This window comes from Dasypus novemcinctus, chromosome 8, assembly GCF_030445035.2.
Source record: "Dasypus novemcinctus isolate mDasNov1 chromosome 8, mDasNov1.1.hap2, whole genome shotgun sequence".
In the NCBI taxonomy this organism is placed as follows: domain Eukaryota; kingdom Metazoa; phylum Chordata; class Mammalia; order Cingulata; family Dasypodidae; genus Dasypus; species Dasypus novemcinctus.
Window position 1 is genome coordinate 95,218,708 of NC_080680.1, and position 25,053 is coordinate 95,243,760.

The following is a 25,053-nucleotide window of genomic DNA, read 5'->3' on the forward strand; positions in this document are numbered from 1 at the left end:
ATCTGTCTTTTGGGACATCTGAGGGAAGTTGCATAAGCCCTTGGAGTTGAGAAATAGGACTTGAAGTGGAATAATAGTCTTCAGATTTGGTTAACAAACAAATGGTCAACATTATAAATCAGAAGTGACTGAGAAATTATTGAAATGATAAAAAGTCAGAATTCTGTTGCAATTAGGCCAATTGAGGGTTCAAAGTAAAAAAAAATGGAATGAATTTATAGAAATTAAGTTCAATTTTTGTATGTCCTTGTCTTTAGGCTTATGGTGCTCTGAAAATTCAGTTGCTATCTGTATCGGTATGTGTTGCTTTCCATGTCTTTAGGAGATATTATAATCAATCTTCATTTAAATTTGTAGAGTTTAGAGGCAAGCACATAAATCTTCTCACCGCATAATGTAAGAACTCATCAATTGATCAGAATTGGCACAGAAGTTAAAACTAATTTTCCATACATACAAAAAAGGAATGAAATTAACTAATATATGCTTGCCCCACTCTGACCTGCCCTAGGTAGGAATAATTGTTGCAAAATCAAAGGGATTTAAGAGACCTCATATTGTATTATTTAAAACTGTAAGATTATTCTTCAGTCCCTTGTCTAAAATACCATCAGAGATTAATTTGTTTTAGACATTTTCATGCATTAAAATACAATAACATGAGAGAAGAGACAATCACACACTAACATATTGATTTTCATAACAACACAAGTTGTAAGTTAATTCATCTGAACTACTTTTTTAAACTATAGAATTCATTCCCCAATTAAACTGAGAACATCTTTGGTATCAGGCACTCTCAAGTAAAAGACTATTAGTAGTAATTTCCATTCATTGATATTTGACTCCCTCAGGTTACCATAAGCATTTCTGATCACATGGAATAAGAAACCCTTTATTCTCAAAATATTGACAGACAGAAGAGATAGTAGAAATACAGACCTCTCTAGAAAGAAGAACACATAAGCAAGGAATCTCAGGAAGATTCAGGGGATGAGTGTACCTTGAACATACAAAGGGGAGGAAGACTAGAGACTCAAATGTGAATTCAGCCATAGAGCTGTCTTGCTAACCATTAGATGATTAACATCAGTTGTTGTGAGTTGCGAATCTTATGGGTTCAGAGCCCAGGATATTCACCTGTTGGAGAAGGTAAAAGATAGGGCCACAGTTCTATCACAGCATGATGAGGGAACACAGACTTCTCCAGTTGGAAGCTCCTAGTATTCTGGGGAGGTGACAAACACACACACACATACATTTCTACACAAACATATATGCTCCTGCAAAAATTTTCTAACAGGTTCAACTAGAAAAATATGGATATGTATGCACAAGTATAGTTGTATGTGTGTAGATTTATATATAAGTGTATGGATATTGAAGTGACCAAACTTGGGTGAATATCTACCGAGAAGATTTAGGAAATATGGGAGATTACAGACAAATATGGAAGGAGAAAATGAAATGTAATTATTCTGGAATGGATGGATATAATGGAGTAAGTTTATTGTTTAGGGATAGATACCAAGACATGGGTAAAATTGTCCAACTGTTGTACTTGCCCAGGTTGGCTAACAGGGAGGTGGGGATGGTCAAGCATCACACCAGGGAACCAAGAGAGTCTACAACTGCACGCAGGAGAATTCCACCTATCAGCCATGTAGGATCTAAGTCCCCTCTCAAGTTAGAGGTGGAAAGGGCATTGCCATCCCACAGCCCTCGGGATGGAGGAATAAAATATGGATTAGAGTGGACTTACTGATATTCCATTATAGAATTATTGTGACTCTAGAATGGAAGAAACTTCATCATTCATGTTGAGACAGTCACCACAGGTGTTGCTGAGGGCAGGGAGAGGGAAGAAGAGGTATGATATGGGGGCATTTTCAGGATTTGGAGTAGTCCTGAATGATATAGCAGGGACAGATGCATGACATCATGTATCCTGCCATAACCCACTGAATGGACTGGGAGAGAGTGTAAACTACAATGTAAACTATAATCCATGCTGTGTAGCAGTGCTCCAAAATGTATTCATCAAGTGCAATGAATGTGCCACACTGATGAGAGTTTGGTGATGTGGGAGGAGTGGGGATGAAAGAGTTTAGTGGGGAGTGGGGGCATATAGGATCCTCTTTTATTTTTTAATGTAACATTTTGTATGATCTATGTATCTTTAAAAAATTTTTAAAAATTCTATTAAAAAATTTGCCCAACTAGAGATGATAGGGACCACAGGCTGGGAGGTAGCAAACTGCAGGGTAAGTTAAATTGACAAGGACATTTCTCACAAAAGACTTGCATCTCATGCTGTTTTTTCTCTTTCTCATACACACACACACACCCTGCAATCAGAATCTATGGATTTTGTTAGATTCTTTAGAAGAAATCTCATTCATTTGAGGTTTAATCCTGCTTACCAATTTCTCTAAGCCCTGTTTCATGTCTTTGTTTTTTTTTAAAGATTTATTTTTTATTTATTTTCTCTCCTCTTCCCCCCTCCCCCACCCCAGTTGTCTGTTCTCTGTGTCAATTTACTGCATGTTCTTCTTTTGTCCGCTTTTGTTGTTGTCAGTGGCATGGGAATCTGTGTCTCTTTTTGTTGCATCATCTTGCTGTGTCAGCTCTCTGTGTGTGCGGCGCCATTCCTGGGCAGGCTGCACTTTCTTTCACGCTGGGTGGCTTTCCTTATGGGGTACACTTCTTGTGCATGGGGCTCCCCTACGTAGGGGACACCCCTACGTGGCAGGCACTCTTTGCATGCATCAGCACTGTGCATGGGCCAGCTCTACACGGGTCAAGGAGGTCTGGGGTTTGAACCGCATACTCCCATGTTTCATGTCTTTGTTTCTTAGACTGTACATAAATGGATTCAATATCGGTGTCAATACAGTGTAGATGATTGTTGCTATTTGGTTCTTGATGGTACAGCTGGTCGGAGGCTGTAAATAGACATAGCTAATACTCCCATAAAACAGGGTCATCAGACTGAGATGAGAGCTGCAGGAGAAGGCCTTGCGTTTTCCAGTAGTTGAGGGAATCTTGAGAACAGCATTGAGGATTTGCACATAAGAGATGATATAGACAAATGGAGCCATCACAGAGGCCAGTCCTTCTGTCCTGGCCACAACTTCATTGACAGAGTTTGAAGAACAGGATAGTTTCAGAAGTGGGTTAACATCACAAAAAAAGTGATGTATAACATTTGAAGCACAAAAGTTCAACCGATTCACGAGGAGGACATGTAGGAGGGAGTAGAGATAGGAGAAAGCAATGGAGAAGGTCACTAGCAACACACAGCATCTGTGGTTCATAACAGTGACATAGTGGAAGGGGTTACAAAGGGCTACATAGCTGTCAATGGCCGTAGTTGCTAGGAGATAACTGTCTGTGTTCCCAAAGACCAGGAAGAAATACATCTGTGCCAGACATTCAGCACAGGAAATGGTCTTTGTCTCTGATAAGTTCACCAGCATCTTGGGGACTATGGCTGTTGTGTAGCAAATGTCAGCAAAGGACAAGATACTTAGGAAGAAATACATGGGGTTTTGGAGCTGAAAATTGGAGTGGATGGCCAAGATGATGACCAAATTTCCCGTCAATGTGACCAGGTACATAATAAGAAAGAGGGCAAAGAGTGGCTTTTGGTCCTCAGGAGAAGAGAAGAGCCCCAAGAGGATGAATTCAGAGGGTCTTGTTAGGTTAAATATTCCCATGTACTTACATGCACCTGCAGATAAATGGCAATGTCAATTTATGGCTTTTTTGTCATACATGTCTCTTCCCTTCTTGTTCTCACATGGATCAGATGTTACTGGAAGATTTACTCAGATATTTGTTTTTCTTTCTGAATATGGAAAATTCAGACCTGAAGTGTGTTTTCACTTCTTTTTAAATCCTTGAGATAGAGATCTATAAAAAACAGATACAAGGGGAGGAGGTGAGGAGCCATGGGGAGAGAGACAGGAAGAAAGAGAAATATAGATAGATAGATAGATAGATAGATAGATAGATAGATAGATAGATAGATAGAGAGAATTTCCTTTTCCACCTCCCTACTCTGTGGGTGGTAATTGCAGGAATTATAGATGTAGACTATGTATCAGGTTCAAGTCAGCTTCTGATTGAGGAATAATATTGGTTTCTGATTAAGGATTACCAGTTGCTAATCCACATCTAGATAATCATGACATAACTATCTCAGATAGCTTATGGCTAATGAATAATTCTTGCTTAAAATTGAGATGTATCTTTCCACATAATTTACAATGGGAGCAAGAAAGTTACCTAAATAACATTGACTTTAATTGAATTATGGTATCTTCAAACATTTATTCTAACCCCATGCATTTTTATAGGTGAAAACTTCCTGTCCCTTAGAACATACAACACACCCTTCCACATGGATATTATATATATATATATTTTTAGAGAATGGTACAGAGCTTTCCTTAATATCCCCAAACACCATACATGGAAGGCAACTAATCCTAGACTTCTTTGAAACTTTCATGAATCTCAAGGCACATTTGCTGTTTCAGTTGGGGCCCTCACATACTGAAGGAGCTAATACACTCACACCCTCCTGCTTCCTTATCAAAAATCTCCAGAGTTCATCTGTGGAAACAAACAACCAGCCATTGAAGGTGTGAAGAGTCTTCCTCAGGGAATCAGGGGGATATCATGTATTTTCATCCAGTCCCCTAAGTCCAGGTCAAAATTTGAATGTGTCTAGCTGGGTTTAATAAAATGGACTACTATTTTATTTATTTATTTTTATTTTTATTTATTTATTTCTCCTCCCTTTTCCCCCAACCCCCCCCCCCATTGTCTGCTTCTCTGTGTCCATTCGCTATGTGTTCTTACGTGACTGCTTCTATCTTTATCAGTGGCACCGGGAATCTGTGTTTCTTTTTGTTGTGTTATCTTGCTGTGTCAGCTTTCCATGTGTGTGGTGCCATTCCTGGGCAGGCTGCACTTTCTTTTGCACTGGGCAGCTCTTCTTACATGGCACATTCCTTGAGCATGGGGCTCCCCTATGCGGGGGACACCCCTGTGTGGCAGGGCACTCCTTGTGTGCATCAGCACTGCACATGGGCCACCTCCACACAGGTCAAGGAGGCCCGGGGTTTGAACTGCAGACTTCCCATTTGGTAGGTGAACACCCTATCCATTGGGCCAAGTCCACTTCCCAAAATGGGCTACTTTTAACTTCACCCCCAGCCTTCCAAAGCTCTCTAAGGGATCTCCTGGGAAATGTATGAGGTATCATTGAGAGTCAGGGAACTAGGTTGGGGCAGAGAAAACATGGGTCAAGATTATCTTTTACTCTCAGCGTTGCCTCCTCTGCTTATGCCTCCATTTTCTCAAGAGATGAGTTGCCTGTGAGGATCCTGTTACCACTCTTCATTTCCTCTACGCTGTCCTACCTTGCAGAAAAATTCCTTGAGTTTTCTATATTCTCTGACTCCATGTCCTTATCTCACATTCTTTCCTTCACCTAATACAATCAGGCGTTTTTCCTCACCACTCCGCTGAATGTGTTTTTTCCCCAGTGACTCCCATTTTGCCAAATCCCAAGGCCAATAATGAGCTCTCATCTTACTGAACTTCTCAGCAGCATATGGCATATTGATTATGCACTTCTTTTTGAAAAGCTTTTTAAAATTTAGCTTTCAAGACAGCAGTTCTCTTGGTTTTCTTCTTTCTTTACTGGATTCTTCCTTTCAGTCTTTAAGTTGGATTTCCTTCTTTTTCTTTTCTCCTAAATACTGGAGTGCTCCAGGGCTCAGTCATTTATCTTTTCCTTTCCTTTATCTCCATTTGTGATCTTAATCACTTCCACTTCTTTAATATAATTTATAGCTGACAGCTTCAAAATTTTTATCTCCAACTCTGAATTCTTTCCTACTCTAAACTCATATATTCAACTGCACATCTAACATCTACACTTGCATGTCTAATAGTATGTCACTTATTATTTACAAAAATTACTCATGATTCCCCCACCTTCTACATCTATTCCTTGTAAGCAAAATAGTTCCATCCATCTGTCTCTTAGGATCTAAGCCCCTTCTCAATTAGAAATGGAGTGGGTATCACCACCCCCAAATCCTCAAGATTGGGGAATGAACAATGGACTAAAGCAGACATTATTATTCTATTATAGACTTATTATTATTCTAGCAATGGAAGAACTTTTATCATTGATATAAAGGCAGTGGCCATCAGAGGTGCTGAGGGGAGGGAGAGGAAAGAATAGGTGAGATATGGGAGCATTTTTGGGACTTTGGAATTGTCCTGTGTGACATTGCAATGATGGATATAGGCCATTATATATTTTGTCATAACCTACAAAATTGTGTGGGACAGAGTGTAAACTGTAATATAAACTACAGTTCATGGTCAGTAGCAATTCTTTTTTTTTTTTTTAAAGATTTATTTATTTATTTATTTATTTCTCTCCCCTTCCCCTCTCCCCCAGTTGTCCGTTCTCTGTGTCTATTTGCTGCATCGTCTTCTTTGTCTGCTTCTGTTGTTGTCAGCTACACAGGACTCTGTGTTTCTTTTTGTTGCATCATCTTCTTGTGTCAGTTCTCCATGTATGTGGTGCCATTCCTGGGCAGGCTGTACTTTCTTTCGCACTGGGTGGCTCTCCTTATGGAGTGCACTCCTTGAACATGGGGCTCCCCTATGTGGGGGACACCCCTGCATGGCATGGCACTCCTTGCACGCATCAGCACTGTGCATGGGCCAGCTCCACATGGGTCAAGGAGGCCCGGGGTTTGAACTGTGGACCTCCCATGTGGTAGACGGATGCCCTAACCACTGGGCCAAGTCTGCTTCCCAGCAATTCTCCAATATGTGTTTATCAATTGTAGCAAATGTACCACACTAATGAAGGATGTTGCTAATGTGGGAAAGTGTGTGTGTGTGGGGGGGGCACATGGGAATCCCTTATATTTTCTATGTAACATTTATGTAATCTAAAGCTTCCTTAAAAAAATTTAAGAAATCTTTTCTTCCCTTATGTCCCGTATTAATAAGTGGGGCCACCACATACAATAGCTCATGCAAAAACCCAAGATTCATACCTGATTCTTTCTTTTCTTCATACAATTTCTCAACAAGTCCTGCTGGCTCTGTGTTCAAAATATATCCCATAGAAGTTGGGTGATCTTTGGCTAATAATTTATATGATCTTTTTTGTTGTTGTTGTTGTTGTTTTTTAAAGATTTATTTTTTATTTATTTTCTCTCCCCTTCCCCCCTCCCCCACCCCAGTTGTCTGTTCTCTGTGTTGATTTGCTGCATGTTCTTCTTTTGTCCTCTTTTGTTGTCAGTGGCAGGGGAATCTGTGTCTCTTTTTGTTGCATCATCTTGCTGTGTCAGCTCTCTATGTGTGCAGCGCCATTCCTGGGCAGGTTGCACTTTCTTTCGCGCTGGGTGACTCTCCTTATGGGGTGCACTCCTTGCGCATGGGGCTCCCCTACAAGGGGGGCACCCCTGTGTGGCACGGCACTCCTTGCACACATCAGCACTGCACATGGGCCACCTCCACACGGGTCAAGAAGGCCCAGGGTTTGAACTGTAGACCTCCCATGTGATAGATGGATGCCCTATCCATTGGACCAAGTCCACTTCCCTGCATGATCTTTGGTTGATAATTCAATTCATAGTCATAATTCATATCCTGGAGTATGTGACTCACATGCAGACTAGGGTAGGGGAAAATTCAAATAGATATTGTAAGGAAATCTACATTTGGGAGAACCATAAGTTATCTTATGTTTATATATTTTACAAGTTAACTTAAAATAAGTTAGCTCTCATAATTGTTGCAGGTCAGTTTAATTTAGCATTAATACTTTAGAATGGGAGCCTCTAAAGAGCAAGAATATGTTCTATGTTTATATTTTCATATTAGAGTCAGGTTGTATACTCTCAGGGATATACAGCAAATGGGGGAGGAAAAAATGTTAGCTATCTTATTTATCATCCCTTTGATGACTACTTATCTCTCTGAGATTTCTACTTTTTCACCAGTCATTCTCAAAGTTGATTTCCAACCTGGAAAGGGCATTAAAGTCTTTCCTAATCATGCTTTCATTCCACTATACTCATTTCTGCTCCACGGAATGATTAGTCAAAAAAAAGATAAAACTGTGCCAAGAAACAGCACACATCTGTCCTCGGATTCTACTCACTAATAAACTAGTAACATGTGGAAAAAAAAGGAAAAAGATAACACATTGAGAAAAGGTACTTGATTGTAGAAAACATCTTAATACTTCTTGAATTTGAATGCTTCTTTCTGTGGCTTCTGACTGTCCTTTATTAGCTTCAGATTCATACAACCCTTGCTTCCCCCATGGGATCATAATCTCTGATGATGTCACTAAGTCCCTAGTGTACAAGTAGGGAGGAGAGTAAGAAAACAAATCCCCCATAACTTTGTGCAAGATTGTCTCCAAAAATCCAGAAGAATTACATGTATTTTCACTTCCTAGGCCCTCCCCCCAATCCTTTCTTTGAGTCTCCAGGTGTAGTACAACATCTGTTTAAGCTGGCATAAGGGTCTAAGATGGACATTATCATCTGTTACTGGATCTCCTGAGATTTTGGAGGGCTTGTCTGAGAGTTGTTTCAGGTGACAATGGGGACAGAGCTTCAACTTGGCTTCTCCTTTAGTGCTTCCATTTCTCCTGGTTCTGCTTTCTGTCTTTTATTTACTCTTTATATTATTGTCTTTCTTTTCTCTTTCCCTCTCTCATGAAAACACTGGCCTTTAAATTCATACTATATTCCTCCCCATATTCAGTTGACTCTCTCATTGTAGGTACTCTACTTACTGCTATAACTCTACACAACTTACATGGTCTAATATCCATTCTCCTAGATCTCACATTGTTGCTCTGTTAACATCTATTATCAATACTACTTTAAACATTTTCTTTTCCTACCCATTTTGCTTTCCCTAGCACTAATATTTTCCTTCAAAGTGAATTCAGCCAGCAACAAGAAAAGAGAATAAGAAGATCAAAGTGACAAAGAGAAGACATAACATTTACACACAAACAAAAACTAATTAAACCCCAAGACTAGACAAAGAACTAAGGAACTGATTAAACCTGTCAAGATAAAATGATGACCAGACAGCAACAAAAAACTACAAACCAAACCAATAATCAGGAAAACATGGCCAAATCCAATAAACAAACTAAAAACCAAGAAGAGGAGCAGAATATCAGACAAGTAATACTTCAAATTAATGAAGTAAAGGAAGAGATAAACAATATGAAGAAAACACTTGGAGAGAATACAGAAGAAATTGCAGTCATACACAAAAAGATAATGGATATGATGAGATGAACACAACAATTCAAGAAATCAAAAATACACTATTAGCAAATAGCAGATTAGAAGAGGCAGAGGAGAGAATTAGTGATGTGGAAGACAGTACATCTGAAATTGAACAGATAGTAGAACTGATCAATAAAAAGATAGAAAACATCCAGCTGGGATTTAGGGACATGAATGGCAATGCAAAATGCACAAACATATGCATTATAGGCATCCCAGATGGAGAAGAGAAAGGAAAGGGGGCAGAAGGTGTGTTGGAGGAAATAATGGCTGAAAACTTCCCAAATCTACTGAGAGAGATGGATGTACATGTCCAGGAAGCACAACACACTCCAAACAGCATAAATATCAACAGGCCTATTCCAAGACATATACTTGTCAAATTATCCAATGCTCAAGACAAAGAGAAAATTCTAAAAGCAGCAAGAGAAAACAGAACGATCACATAAAGGGAGGCTCCATAATATTAAGTGCTGATTTCTCATCTGAAACCATGGAGGCAAGAAGGCAGTGGTATGATAGAGTCAAGGTACTAAAAGAAAAAAATTTCCAACCAAGAATACTCTACCCAGCTAAGCTAGCATTAAAAAATATTGGAGAGTTTAAAATATTCACAGATAAACAGAAACTAAAGGAGTATGCCAACATGAACCCTGCCATTCAAGAAATACTAAAGGGCATTTTGTGGGAAGAAAGAAAAAAACAGGAGAGGCAGAGTTGGAGGAGAGTGTAAGAGCAACAAAAAAGACAAAAATAAAATTGACAAACTCTTAGCTAGAATAACAAAGAAAAAAAGAGAGAAGATGCAAATACAGAAAAGAAGAAATGAGACAGGAGATATTACCACTGACCCCACAGAAATAAAGACTATCATAAGAGGATACTTTGAAAAACTATATTCCAACAAAAAGGACAATTTAGAGGAAATAGACAAATTCCTAGAAACACATAAGCAGCCTATATTGATGAAAGAAGAAATTGATTATCTCTACAAACCAATCACAAGTAAAGAGATAGATTCAGTCATTAAAAACCTCCCAACTAAGAAGAGCCCTGGGCCAGATGGCTTCACAAGTGAATTCTACAAATCATTCCAGAAAGAACTAACACCAATCTTGCTGAAACTCTTCCAAAAAAGTCAAAACAGAAGGAACACTGCCTGATTCATTCTATGATGCCAACATTACCCTAATACCAAAGCCAAGCAAAGGCACCACAAGAAAGGAAAATTACAGACCAATTTTTCTAATGAACCTAGACGCAAAAATCCTCAACAAAATAATTGCTAACTGCATTCAACAACATTAAGCGAATTATACACCATGACCAAGTGGGATTCATTCCAGGTATGCAAGGATGGTTCAACATAAGAAAATCAATCAATGTAATGCACCATATAAAGAGACTGAAGGAAAAAAAATCACATGATTATATCTATTGATGCAGAAAAAGCATTTGACAAAATACAGCACCCTTTCTTGATAAAAACACTGTAAAAGATCAGAATACAAGGAAATTTTCTGAATGTGATAAAGAGTATATATGAAAAACCCACAGCCAACATTGTTTTCAATGGAGAAATCCTAGAATCTTTCCCTCTAAGATTAGGAATAAGACAAGGATGACCACTATCACCTCTTCTATTTAACATTGTCTTAGAAGTACTTGCTCAAGCACTGAGGCAAGAACCAAATATAAAAGGCATTCAGATTGGAAAGGAAGAAGTCAAAATTTCATTATTTGCAGATGACATGATCCTATACATAGAAAACCCTGAGAAGTCTACAATAAAGCTTCTAGAACTCATAAATGAGTTTAGTAAAGTCGCAGGTTATAAGATCAATGTGCAAAAATCAGTAGCATTTCTGTACACCAATAATGAGCAAGCTCAGGAGGAAATCAAGAAACAAATACCACTTACAATAGTCAATAAAAAAATCAAATACCTAGGAATAAATGCAAATACTAGTAATAAAGATGTGAAAAACTTATACACAAAGAACTACACAAGACTGTTCAAGGAAATCAAAGAAGACCTAAATAAATAGAAGAATATTCCCTGTTCATAGATAAGATCACTAATTATTATTAAGATGTCTATCCTGGAGGAGGAGGCAAGATGGCGGCTGAGTGAACTTCCCGGTTACTAGCTCCTGGAGGGAATCGGCTGGGAGGCGTCGGAGACTCTTTGGGACCGGGCTGTTTCGGGATTTTTCCTGGTCCCAAGGTGTTTGGACATCGATTTGGAGGGAAGGTAACAGAGAGGATCCGTCTGTGAGGAGGATTCCCTCCTTGGGTAGGCAGAGCCGAGGCAGCTAGCACCGCGCCGAGCCCCGGCGGGCGGCGGCCAGGGTAGCCTAGCTGGGCCGCGGTGGGGAGCGGGCGGGAGAGCCGAGCCGCGCTGCGCCGCAGTGGGCAGCGTGCGGGAGAGCCGAGCTGCGCTGTGCCGTGGCGGGCGGCAGGCAAGGGAGCCGAGCCCAGCCGAGCCTAGCCGCGCCGCGGCGGGGGGCGGGCGGGAGAGCCGAGCCGCGCTGTGCCGCGGCGGGCGGCGGGCGAGGGAGCCGAGCCCAGCCGAGCCTAGCCGCGCTGCGGCGGGTGGTGGGTGGGGAAGCCGAGCCCAGCCGAGCCCAGCTGAGCCGCGGAGGGTGAGGGGGCCGAGCCCAGCTGAGCTCGGTTGAGCCCAGCTGTGCCGTGGAGGGTGGCAAGTGGGAGAGCCGAGTCGCGCTGCGCCGCGGCGGGTGGTGGGCGGGGAAGCCGAACCCAGCCGGGCCCGGCCGAGCCCAGCCGAGCCGTGGCGGGCGAGGGAGCCGAGCCCGGCCGAGCTCGGCCGAGCCCAGCTGCGCCGCGCCGGGCGGGAGAGCCGAGCCGCGCTGTGCCGCGGCAGGCGGCGGGCGGGAAAGCCGAGCCCAGCCGAGCCCAGCCGAGCCGCGATGGGCAGGGGACCCGAGCCCAGCCGAGCCTAGCCAAGCCCAGCCGAGCCGCGGAGGGTGGGGGACTGGAGCCCAGCCGAGCCCAGCTGAGCCCAGCCGAGCCTGGTGGCGGGGTTTCTGTTCTTTGTTTTTTGTTTTTTGTTTTTTGTTTTTTTTAATTTTTAATTTTATTTTATTTTTGTTGTTGTTGTTGTTTTTTTTAATCCTCTCTTTCCTGTCCCCAATATGCTTCTTATACTATTTTATCTTAACAATGCAATAGGTCCTACAGGAAATACCTCACATTTGCTGGGTTTCCTCACCCTCCACTGCCTCATTTCTCTGTGAATAGATTTAGCCTATCTACACTATCCCCTTTCCCCTACAACTTGATATCCTCCACCATCTGCTATCTCTCCTATATTCCATCTCCCTTTCTTTGATCCACAAAGTGTCTAACTCTTAATTTCTAATACCTTTGTTTAGTTTTCCATCTGGTATTCGTCCCTGAAACTATTACCTTTCTTTTCTCTTTCCCTCTCTCACGAAAACAATAGCCTCTTAATACGTACCACATTCCTCCCATATTCAGTCGTCTACCTCATTATAGGTACTTTCCTACTACTATAACTCTACACAATTTACATGATCTAATCTCCATCCTCCCAGAACTCATATTGTTGCTTTGTTAACATATATCACCAATACTACTTCACACTTTTTCCTCCCTTACACAATTGCCTTTCCCCAGCACTAATACTTTCCTTTAAAGTGAGCTTAACTAGCAATAAGAAATTGGAATAAAAAGAACAAAGTGACAAAGAGAAGATATAACACTTACGCAAAAACAACAGCTAATTAATCTCCAAGACTAGACAAAGAAGCTAAGGAACTGATTAAACCCGTCAAGAAAAAATGTTGACAAGACAGCAACAAAAATCTACAAACCAAAACAGTAATCAGGAAAACATGGCTGAATCCAATCAGGAAGGGGGGCAGGACTTCGCACAAGCAATGAAAGATCTCAGAACATTTATCACTGACAAATTTGATGAAGTAATGAAAGAGGTTAACAGCATGAAGACAACACTTGGAGGGGAAATTGCAGACATGCGCAAAAAAATAACAGATATGATGGAAATGAACACCACAATTCAAGAAATCAAAAATACGCTTGCAGCAAATATCAGCAGACTAGAAGAGGCAGAGCAGAGAATTAGTGATGTGGAAGACAGTGCATTGGAAATCAAACAGATAGTAGAAGTGGTCAATAAAAAGGTAGAAAAAAATCCAGATAGGACTTAGGGACCTGAATGATAATGCAAAACGCTCAAACATACGTATTATAGGCATTCCAGAAGGAGAAGAGAAGGGAAAGGGGTCAGAAGGAGTGTTGCAGGAAATAATGAATGAAAACTTCCCAAATCTACTGAAAGAGACAGATGTACATATCCAAGAAGCACAGCGCACTCCACTGGTCATAAACCCCAACAGGCCCACCCCAAGACATATACTTGTCAAATTATCCAATGCTCAAGACAAAGAAAAAATTCTAAAAGCATCAAGAGAAAAGAAAACCATCACATACAAGGGAAACTCCATAAGATTAAGTGCTGATTTCTCATCTGAAACGATGGAGGCAAGAAGGCAGTGGTATGATATAGTCAAGGTACTAAAGGAAAAAAATTTCCAACCAAGAATACTCTATCCAGCTAAACTAGCATTCAAAAATGATGGAGAGTTCAAAATATTCACAGATAAACAGAAACTGAAAGAGTATATCAACAAGAAACCTCCCCTTCAAGAAATTCTTAAGGGAGTTCTGCAGGAAGAAAGGAAAAAACAGGACAGTCAGAGATGGAGGAGAGTGTAAAAGCAACAAGAAAGACAAAAATAGAAGGGGAAAATAAAATTACAAACAAAATATAACAAACACAAATCCAACCAAAATATGGCTACCATAAATAACTCTCTAAACGTAATAACACTGAATGTCAACGGATTAAACTCACCTATCAAAAGATTCAGACTGGGACACTGGATAAGGAAATACGACCCATCTATATGCTGCCTACAAGAGACACATCTTAGACCCAGAGACTCATGGAGGTTGAAAGTGAATGGCTGGAAAACAATCATACAAGCAAACAACAACCAAAAAAAGGCAGGAGTAGCTATATTAATATCAGACAAAATAGACTTTAAATGCGAAACAATTGTGAGAGACAAAGAAGGATACTATATTTTAGTGAAAGGGACAATCTGTCAAGAAGATCGAACAATCATAAATATTTATGCTCCTAACAAGGGCGCCTCTAAATATGTGAGGCAAATGCTGGAAAAACTAAGTGAAAGAATAGATGCATCTACAATTATAGTGGGGGATTTTAATACACCACTATCAACTCTGGATAGAACATCTCAAAAGAGAATCACTAAAGAAACAAAACATTTGAACAGTATATTAGAGGAGCTGGATCTAATAGACATATATAGATCATTACACCCAAATACAGCAGGATATACATTTTTCTCAAGCGCACTTGGAACATTCTCCAAGATTGACCATATGCTAGGCCACAAAGAAAGGCTTAATGAATTCAGAAAGATCGAAATCATACAAAACAATATCTCTGACCACAGTGGAGTGAAGCTGGAAATTTGCAAGGGACAGAGACCCAGACTCCACACGACAATTTGGAAATTAAACAGCACACTCTTAGAAAAACAGTGGGTCAAAGAGGAAATCTCAAAAGAAATCAATGACTACCTTGAAACAAATGATAATGATAACACAACATACCAAAATTTATGGGATGCAGCAAAAGTGGTACTGAGAGGGAAATTTATAGCCATAAATTCATATATAAAAAAAGAAGAAAGAGCAAAAATTGGAGAACTAACTGCACTTTTGATGGAATTAGAAAAACAACAACAAAGTAACCCAACAGGAAGAAGAAGGAAGGAAATAACAAAGATAAGAGCAGAACTAAATGAAATAGAAAATAAGAAAGCACTAGAAAAAATAAACAAGACCAAGAGCTGGTTTTTTGAGAAGATCAACAAAATTGACAAACCTTTAGCGAGACTAACAAAGAAAAAAAGAGAAAAGATGCAAATACACAAAAGAAGAAATGAGAAAGGTGATATCACCACTGACCCCACAGAAATAAAGACTATCATAAGAGGATACTTTGAAAAACTATATTCCAACAAAAATGACAATTTAGAGGAAATGGACAAATTCCTAGAAACTCATAAGCAGCCCATACTGACGAAAGAAGAAATTGATGATCTTAACAAACCAATCACGAACAAAGAGATAGAATCAGTCATTAAAAATCTCCCAACTAAGAAGAGCCCAGGGCCAGACGGCTTCACAGGTGAATTCTACAAAACATTCCGGAAAGAAATAACACCAATCCTGTTGAAACAAAAAATCGAAACAGAAGGAACACTGCCTAATTCCTTCTATGATGCCAACATTACCCTAGTACCAAAGCCAAACAAAGACACCACAAGAAAGGAAAATTACAAACCAATTTCTCTAATGAACCTAGACGCAAAAATACTTAACAAAATACTTGCTAATTGTATTCAACAACACATTAAACAAATTATACACCATGACCAAGTGGGATTTACTCCAGGTATGCAAGGATGGTTCAACATAAGAAAATCAATCAATGTACTACACCATATAAACAGATTGAGAGAAAAAAAACACATGATTATATCTATAGATGCAGAAAAGGCATTTGACAAAATACAGCACCCCTTCCTGATAAAAACACTCCAAAAGATCGGAAAACAAGGAAACTTTTTGAACATGATAAAGAGTATATATGAAAAACCGAAAGCCAACATTGTTTACAATGGCGAAATCCTGAAATCCTTCCCTCTAAACTCAGAAACAAGACAAGGATGCCCATTGTCTCCGCTCCTATTTAACATTGTCTTGGAAGTACTTGCTCGAGCACTGAGACAAGAACCAGATATAAAAGGCATTCAAATTGGAAGGGAAGAAGTAAAAATTTCATTATTTGCAGATGACATGATCCTATATATAGAAAACCCTGAGAGATCTACAACAAAGCTCCTAGAACTCATAAATGAGTTTAGCAAAGTCACAGGTTATAAGATCAATGAGCAAAAATCAGTAGCATTTCTGTACACCAATAATGAGCACGATCAGGAGGAAATCAAGAAACAAATACCATTCACAATAGTAAATAAAAAATCAAATACTTAGGAATAAATTTAACTAAAGAGGTAAAAAACTTATACATTGAGAACTATACAAGATTGTTCAAGGAAATCAAAGAAAACCTAAATAAATGGAAGAATATTCCCTGTTCATGGATAGGAAGACTGAATATTATTAAGATGTCTATCCTACCAAAACTGATCTACACATTCAATGCAATCCCAATAAAAATCAACACAGCCTTCTTTAAGGAACTAGAAAAACTAATTATGAAATATATTTGGAATAGAAAGAGGCCCCGAATAGCCAAAGACATACTGAAAAAGAAAAATGAAATAGGAGGAATCACACTTCCTGACTTCAAAACATACTACAAAACTACAGTAGTGAAAACAGCATGGTACTGGCATAAGGAGAGACACACAGACCAATGGAATCGAATTGAAAGTTCGGATATAGAACCTCATGTATATAGCCATATAATATTCGATAAAGCCACCAAACCCTCTCAACTGGGAGAGAATGGCCTATTCAACAAATGGTGCCTGGAGAACTGGATAGCCATATGTAGAAGAATGAAAGAGGATTACCATCTCACACCTTATACAAAGATCAACTCAAGATGGATCAAAGACCTAAATATAAGAGCCAAGACCATAAAGACCTTAGAAAGCAGTGTAGGGAAACATCTACAGGACCTTGTAATAGGAAATGGCTTCATGAATATCACACCAAAAGCACAAGCAGCAAAAGAACAAATAGATAAATGGGAATACCTCAAAATTAAAGCCTTCTGCACCTCAAAGGAGTTTGTCAAGAAAGTAAAAAGGGAACCCACACAATGGGAGAAAATATTTGGCAACCATATATCTGATAAGATACTTATAACTTGCATATATAAAGAACTCCTATATCTTGAAAACAAAAAGATAAACAACCCATTTAAAAAATGGGAAAAAGACTTAAACAGACACTTCTCCAAAGAAGAAATACAAATGGCTAAAAAGCACATGAAAAAATGCTCCAAATCTCTAGCTATCAGGGAAATGCAAATCAAAACTACAATGAGATACCATCTTACTCCCATAAGATTGGCAGCCATGAAAAAAACAGTAGAATACAAATGCTGGAGAGGATGTGAAGAAAGGGGAACACTCATCCATTGCTGGTGGGAATGCAGAAGGATCCAACCATTCTGGAGGACAGTTTGGCGGTTTCTCAAAAAATTATCCATAGATTTGCCATATGACCCAGCAATACCACTGCTGGGTATGTACCCATCAGATCTGAAAACAAGGACACAAACTGATATATGTACACCAATGTTCATAGCAGCATTGTTCACTATCGCCAAAAGTTGGAATCAATCCAAATGTCCATCAACAGATGAGTGGATCAATAAAATGTGGTATATACACACAATGGAATACTACTCAGCTGTAAGAACCAATACAATACAATCGCATGTGATAACATGGATGAACCTTGAGAATCTTATGTTGAGTGAAGCAACCCAGGCATTGAAGGACAAATACTATATGACCTCAATGATATGAAATAAGTTAACTGCCTCAGAGAGCTAGAGTCTGGAAAAGTGGCTTACAGGAAATCGGGGGGTGGAGGAAGGATGTGAGTTAATGTCTGCAGGGGTGGAATCTGTGATGAGCTGGCGGTAAGTATGAGCACAAAGAAGGGACAAAATGGGGGCAAGGGGTTACCTTCAGGTGGGATTTTCTGGGTTTGAGGGGGGCTGGGGATGGGAAGAGGGGTAATATTGTCCAAGAAATAGGTGGGAGGGAGGGGCAACATACGAATATGGGAGAGTGTCAGAAGTTGGTTGAGAACTAAATGTTGAGTAAAACGTATCAAAGTATAAGTAGGAGAGTTACCTGGTTAGGACGCTCAGGGGGTATGGTCTGATGCGTGACGGACTCCGGAGGGAATAGCTGAAGGCTCATTTTGCCAAGGTGGGTTCTACCATTGGGTGGGGTGGACCCATATCCTGGGGAAGACTAATGCCGTCGAATAGAGAGAACTGTATCTCTCGTGAGAAAGGACGGCTCCCAGGGTATTAGATTGGCAGGCGTTGTGGGCCCTAAGGGGAGGGGAAAATGGATGTGGAATGGATGGAACAAAGGTAAATAAGGGGGCAAAAGAGGAGTTATGTGAGAGTACACGAGGATGAATATAAAACAGCTAATATTACACCAAAAACATATAGGGGACGACAGACTAATAATGAAAACCATAAGACAAAACATAGGATAACTAAAAAATTTAAAAAACTATACAGCCTAAAATATGGACTACATAGTAAGCACAAATGTCACCTTGTTTGAAAACTATAGTTTTGGAATCTGTACATCAGTTTCAGGAAATATGATATGAATAAGTTAAAAGATTATTGCTGTGCAAGGGAAAAGGTTTTATGGTGGATCTGGGGAAATACTGTATATTGTATATATGAATTTCGGTGATCTAAGACTCTTCTGAAGCTGACATTATGTTGGGATTCACTTTACGGGAAGTTTTGGATCACAGAGTGGTTCAACAATGGCAGCGGAGGAATACTGATATGGGATGTTATTGACAGGATATATATGGTTGACAGGGAGTTATACAGGGCATATGCCCAGGGTATATGGTAATGTCTATATATACTCATAGTGGAAACAAAAACAACAGCTGGGTGGGTACTGGGCTCCTGGCCGGGGGGTCACTGTTGTGGGCCCTGGGAGAGCAGCGGCAATCCTCCAGGTGCAACGGCAAGAACCAGGAAGGAAGGAGGGCCCAACAGTGGGCTCGTGATACTAATGGTTACACTTTTGAGCCTATACACCTGCAATAAGAACAAGGCCTAGAGTAGCATTGTGCCTGGGGGTTTCCTCCTGACAGCCTTCATGTTACTCAAATGTGGCCACTCTCACAGCCAAACTCAGCGTGTAGATGCGATGCATTCCCCCCAGCGTGGGACACGACACCCGGGGATGAGCCTCCCTGGCACCGAGGGATCACTACCACATACCAGCTGAAGAAGCAACTAGAAAATGACCTTGAATTAAAGATTCAATGCGGAACAGCAGAATATACCTGTCTACATATAATAACATGACTTTGGGAAGCTGTTTGACCTAATGTAAGGGGGAAATGGAAAGGAGAAATGAGATTATAAGGCTGTGAGTCTCTAAAAAAGAGTCTGGAGGTTGTCAGAAGGAATACCCCTATGTACAACTGAACAAGTCTAAGAGACAGATAAGGTAGATACAACCCCAGGTATTGGTTCTTTTGAGGGATAAAGAGACCCACGGGTTCTATGGTCATGGCAGAAGGGGTTCACTGCCATGACAGATAGCCCTTCTTTGGAGCTGGTGTTTCTGCATAATGGAATTGGACTCAGAGGGGATCTCTTTTCACAAGACTTGCATGCTACTTTATTGGAATTGTAGTTGGTGCTGTGTTTAAGATATATGTAGGGGATTTGAATCTCTGGACTGATAATATGACACCCAGGCCCAGAGCCTCAACAGACTTCAGCTCCTACACTTTGATTTATTGGACTTACTCCACTCAGCTAACATGGAGTCGAAGAAGGTCAACCACCACAACATGGAGCCTAGAGTGTCTACAACTGGAAGCGGGAGGAGTGCATCCAGTACCCATGTGGAATCTAAGCCCTCACTTGACATAGATGTGCAATGGACACAACCATTCCAATGTCCACAGAGAAAATGTGGAATGGGTATGGGAACGGTAGCCATGGTGGCTGCTGGGTGTGGGGAACGGGAGGAAGAGATGAGATGTGGAGGCGTTTTCAGGACGTGGAGTTGTCCTGGATAGTGCTTCATGGACAATTACGGGACATTATAGATCCCCCCAGGGCCCACTGGATGGAACGTGAGAGAGTCTGGGCTATGATGTGGACCATTGACTATGGGGTGCAGTGATGCTCAGAGATGAACTTACCAGGTGCAATGGATGTGTCATGATGATGGGAGAGAGTGTTCCTGTGGGGGGAGTGGGGGGTGGGGGCCGTGGGGTTGAATGGGACCTCATATTTTTCATAATGTAATTTTAAAAAAATAAATAAATAATTTAAAAAAATACAATTAAAAAAAAAAAAAGATGTCTATCCTACCAAAACTGATCTACACATTCAATGCAATCCCAATAAAAATCAACACAACATTCTTTAAGGAACTAGAAAAGCTAGCTATGAAATTTATTTGGAAAGGAAACAGGCCTCGAATAGCCAAAGACATATTGAAAAAGAAAAATGAAATTGGAGGAATCACACTACCTGACTTCAAAACATACTACAAAGCTACAGTAGTGAAAACAGCATGGTATTGGCACAAGGAGAGACACACAGACCAATGGAACTGAATTGAGAGTTCTGATATACAGTCATATATTATTTGATCAAGCCACCAAACCATCTCAACTGGGAGAGAATGGCCTCTTCAACAAATGGTGCCTGGAGAACTGGATAGCCATATGTAAAAGAATGAAAGAGGATTACCAACTCACACCTTATACAAAAATCAACTCAAGATGGATCAAAGACCTAAATATAAGAGCCAAGACCATAAAGACTTTGGAAAGCAGTGTAGGGAAGCATCTACAGGATCTTGTAATAGGAAATGGCTTCATGACCTTCACACCAAAAGCACGAGCAGCAAAAGAACAAATAGATAAATGGGACTTCCTCAAAATTAAAGCTTTCTGCACCTCAAAGGAATTTGTCAAGAAAGTGAAAAGAGAGCCTACACAATGGGAGAAAATATTTGGTAACCATATATCAGATAGGAGATTTATAACCTGCATATAAAAAGAACTCCTATATCTTGAAAATAAAAAGACAAACAACCCATTTAAAAAATGGGAAAAATATTTAAACAGACACTTCTCCAAAGACGAAATAGAAATGGCTAAAAAGCACATGATAAAATGCTAAAAATCTCTAGCTATTAGGGAAATGCAAATCAAAACTACAATGAGATATCATCTTACTCCCATAAGATTGGCAGCTATGAAAAAAACAGAAGACTGCAAATGCTGGAGCGGATGTGGAGGAATGGGAACACTCAACCACTTCTTGTGGGAATGCAGAAGGATCCAGCCATTCTAGAGGACAGTTTGGCAGTTTCTCAAAGAACTAGCTGTAGATTTGCCATATGATCCAGCAATTCCACTGCTGGGTATATACCTAATAGAACTGAAAACAAGGACACAAAATGATACATGCACACCAATGTTCATAGCAGCATTGTTCACTATCGCCAAAAGCTGGAATCAACCCAAATGCCCAACAACAGAAGAATGGATAAATAAAATGTGGTATATACATACAATGGAATACTATTCAGCTATAAGAACGAATACACTACAAACACATGTGATAACACGGATGAATCTTGAATGACACAACCCAGGCATTGAAGGACAAATACTACATGACCTCAATGATATGAAATAAGTAAACAAAGCTGCCTCAGAGAAGTAGAGACTGGATGATAGACTTAAAGGAATTTGAGGTGTAGAGGAAGGATGCAAGCTGCCACCTACATGGGGGAAATCTATGATAAGCTGGAGGTAAGTATTTGTACAGGGAAGGGATAAAATGGGGGCAAAAGGATACCTTTGGGTGGGGCTTGGCAGGCTTGAGGGAGACTAGGGATGGAAGGATGGGTCATATTGTCCATGAAATTAGGGGGAGGGTCGGGGAACATATGAACATAGGAGATTGTTAGGTATTGGGTTGAGAATATAATGTTGAGAAAACTTCTTAAAAAATATAATAAGGAAGGTTACATTTTGAGATGCTTAAAGTGGAGAATCTGATGCAGGACAGGCTTCTAGGGAGTATGTGAGTGCTCATTTTGTCATAGTGGGTTATATCATTGCATGGAGACCCATAAAATGAGAGTGGAGGTATACCCACATCCTGGGGAGGACTGATGTTCTCAAATAGAGGAAATTTTATCTCTTGAGAGAAATGGTGGCTCCCAATGCATTAGGGCAGTCGAGCATGTCAAGCCCTCAACCTTGTGGCAAGTATCTCTGAACATGGCCCTTCAAGCAATGAAGATTGATTGTCACTATGGGCCCTGAGGGGAGGGGGAAAGAGGAATTGAATAGATGGAATCAATGTAACTGTGGGGCAATTGAAGTGTTCCACAAGATTATGCATGGATCGATATAGGAAGTGTTAAATTACACCGAAAATGTATAGGGGCCTATAGGCTAAAATGTAAATCATAATGTAAAACATAAGATAACTAAAAATTTAGAAAATCGTATAGTCTAAAATATAAACCATAATGGGATGAACTTTTAAAACTGGGGATTTATTAGCTTACAAACTTACAGTTTTGAGGCTGTGAAAATATCCAAATCAAGGCATCAAGATGATACTTTCTTCATGAAGACTGGCTGCTGCTATTTCTGGACTTTTCTGTCACATGGCAAGGCACATGGTAGCATCTACTTGTGTCTCCTTTCTTGTTTGAGTTCCATTAATTTTAGCTTCTCGTTTCTATGGATTTTTCTCTTTTTCTCTCTCTGAATTCATTGGGTTTATAAAGGATTCCAGTAAGAAGATTAAGACCCATCCTGAATGAAGTGGGTCACACCTTAACTGAAGTAGCCTCATCAAAAATTTCTATTTACAATAGGCCCATATCCACAGAAATGGATTAAGTTACCTTCTGATTGAAGATTCTCAGTGGTTAATTCATTGCTATCTCTTTTAACTTCCAGCTGATGGAATGATAATTCCCACTAATCCAGAAATTTCTCTCTGTATCAATTGTTGTAAAGGCTGTCTGAATATACATTAAGATATGAGGTCAACAGAAAGTCATTCTATTTTTTAATCACTTTTTAGTGAAATTTTATTTGAGTGAAAAGTTAAGTAAGAAGTAAAAGATGTGCAGACAGAGATAATAATATAGTATAAACACGTTTTAAAATAATGATATCAATCCCATCCTTGGTCCCAGACCTGCACTCTAAAATTGTTTTTGCTAATGATCATGATATGTGCTGTTGTGATTCTCTTCCAAATTCCCATCTAAATTATAAATATGCTGCCCAGGAAAACCACACAAGAAAGGCACCTAATTCTAGACAAGCTTTCAATTGTTCATAAATCTGAAGGTTTCTTTCACTGCCTCCTCTGGTCCTTCCACATGTTGGAAGACCCCATAGAACACTTATTTTCCCCTCACTTAGTAAAGGGAACATCTTTTGAGCCTGACGAGAATTTTTGAAGTTCAGATGGAAGCGACAGCAGAAAACAAACTGACAGTTATAGATTTTGAGTTTCTTCCCCAAGGACCCTGTGCAGTGTCCATGCTTTCTCTTTCCTGACAGTCATCATCCTGACCTACCTCTTTTAGGTCAAAAAAGAGCAAGTCTATGAGGCTGCTTCCTACACAGTGACTGTGCCTCCTGATTTACTGAGCATTTTCTTCAAAGCTGCTCCATTTACACTGAAGGACAATGTATAAGGGCTGAAGAAAATCCTTTTAGAGTCCATATAACCTTACGTTAAATGGACTGGGGCACCTATTGAACCAGTTACCTTTCATTCTACCAGGTTTAGAAGCAGCAAATAGTTGAGCTGTGTTCTTAGATCATAAGAATATATTAGATTCTAAGGTTTAGAGTTTAAAGTCCAGGTTTTGAATCTTCACTATTCTGTCTGAACCATGCACATTTTACTTATAAAATACTGATTTATGACCCTTTTTCTCCACCCAAGAAAACCACCATGGGCATATCTTTTGTATTTGATTACATATCAAATTCCTGTTCATTTGGGGGTATCCCACTTTATGTTTATTGCAGCATTCCCAAATTAGGAATCAAAGCCCCTTCTTCTCAGTATAACTGTCACCTCCAAATATTCCATTCCTTGCGACTCTTTGTCCCCCTTACTTATTTATACTATCAATTATGATTTCATTTGTACTTCTTTTCATCTGCTATATCTAGACGCAAGGCTTGAATTCAGCCTTTTCTAGGACAATTTGCTTGATGACTATCAGTAAGAATGACTGGCTTTTGTCCCGTTTAACACTTTGATCCTCCAATCTAACAAATATCTTAATCTGTCTTATTGCTGATACATTAATTAAGAAAACGAAGGGCCAGCATGTTTCTAGTGTTTTCTGTGTTCTAGGAACTCAGTGAAATGAAGGAACTGTAACATCACATGTAATTATATCATCATCTTTGCGAGTTAGTTGTCTTGTTTATCTTTACTTTAGAGATGAGGAGTCTGAGCTCAAAGTCGTGAAGTGAGTTGCTTAATGTAACACAACTAGTAAGACATAGAATCTGTGTCTTGGGGTTGTTTCACCCTTGTTTGTCTCTATGCTCTTAACCCGATACCCAACTGCATTTCCATGGTGAAAGTGTGAAAGAGTTGGGAATTATAGTTTGAGTAACAATTCCCAACTTAAGCATGTAGTCAAAAATTCGAATGATTTTTCAATAGATCTAAGTTTAAAAAGTGGTTTTTTTTTTCTGTTTTTTTTTTTTTTTTAAATCAGTTTATGCTTCCTCC

General features: G+C 39.8%; 1 protein-coding gene across 1 annotated transcript; it reads right to left on the minus strand.

The window, feature by feature from the left end:
- Positions 1-2,354: 2,354 nt before the first annotated feature.
- Positions 2,355-3,719, minus strand: LOC101434907 (olfactory receptor 1L3-like). The gene is made up of 2 exons (XM_004480098.2): positions 2,844-3,719; positions 2,355-2,447 (listed from the first exon to the last, which is right to left on the minus strand). Exons 1-2 carry the CDS (start codon positions 3,717-3,719, stop codon positions 2,355-2,357), a joined length of 969 nt encoding a protein of 322 aa, XP_004480155.2.
- Between the last annotated feature and the right edge of the window lie 21,334 nt (positions 3,720-25,053).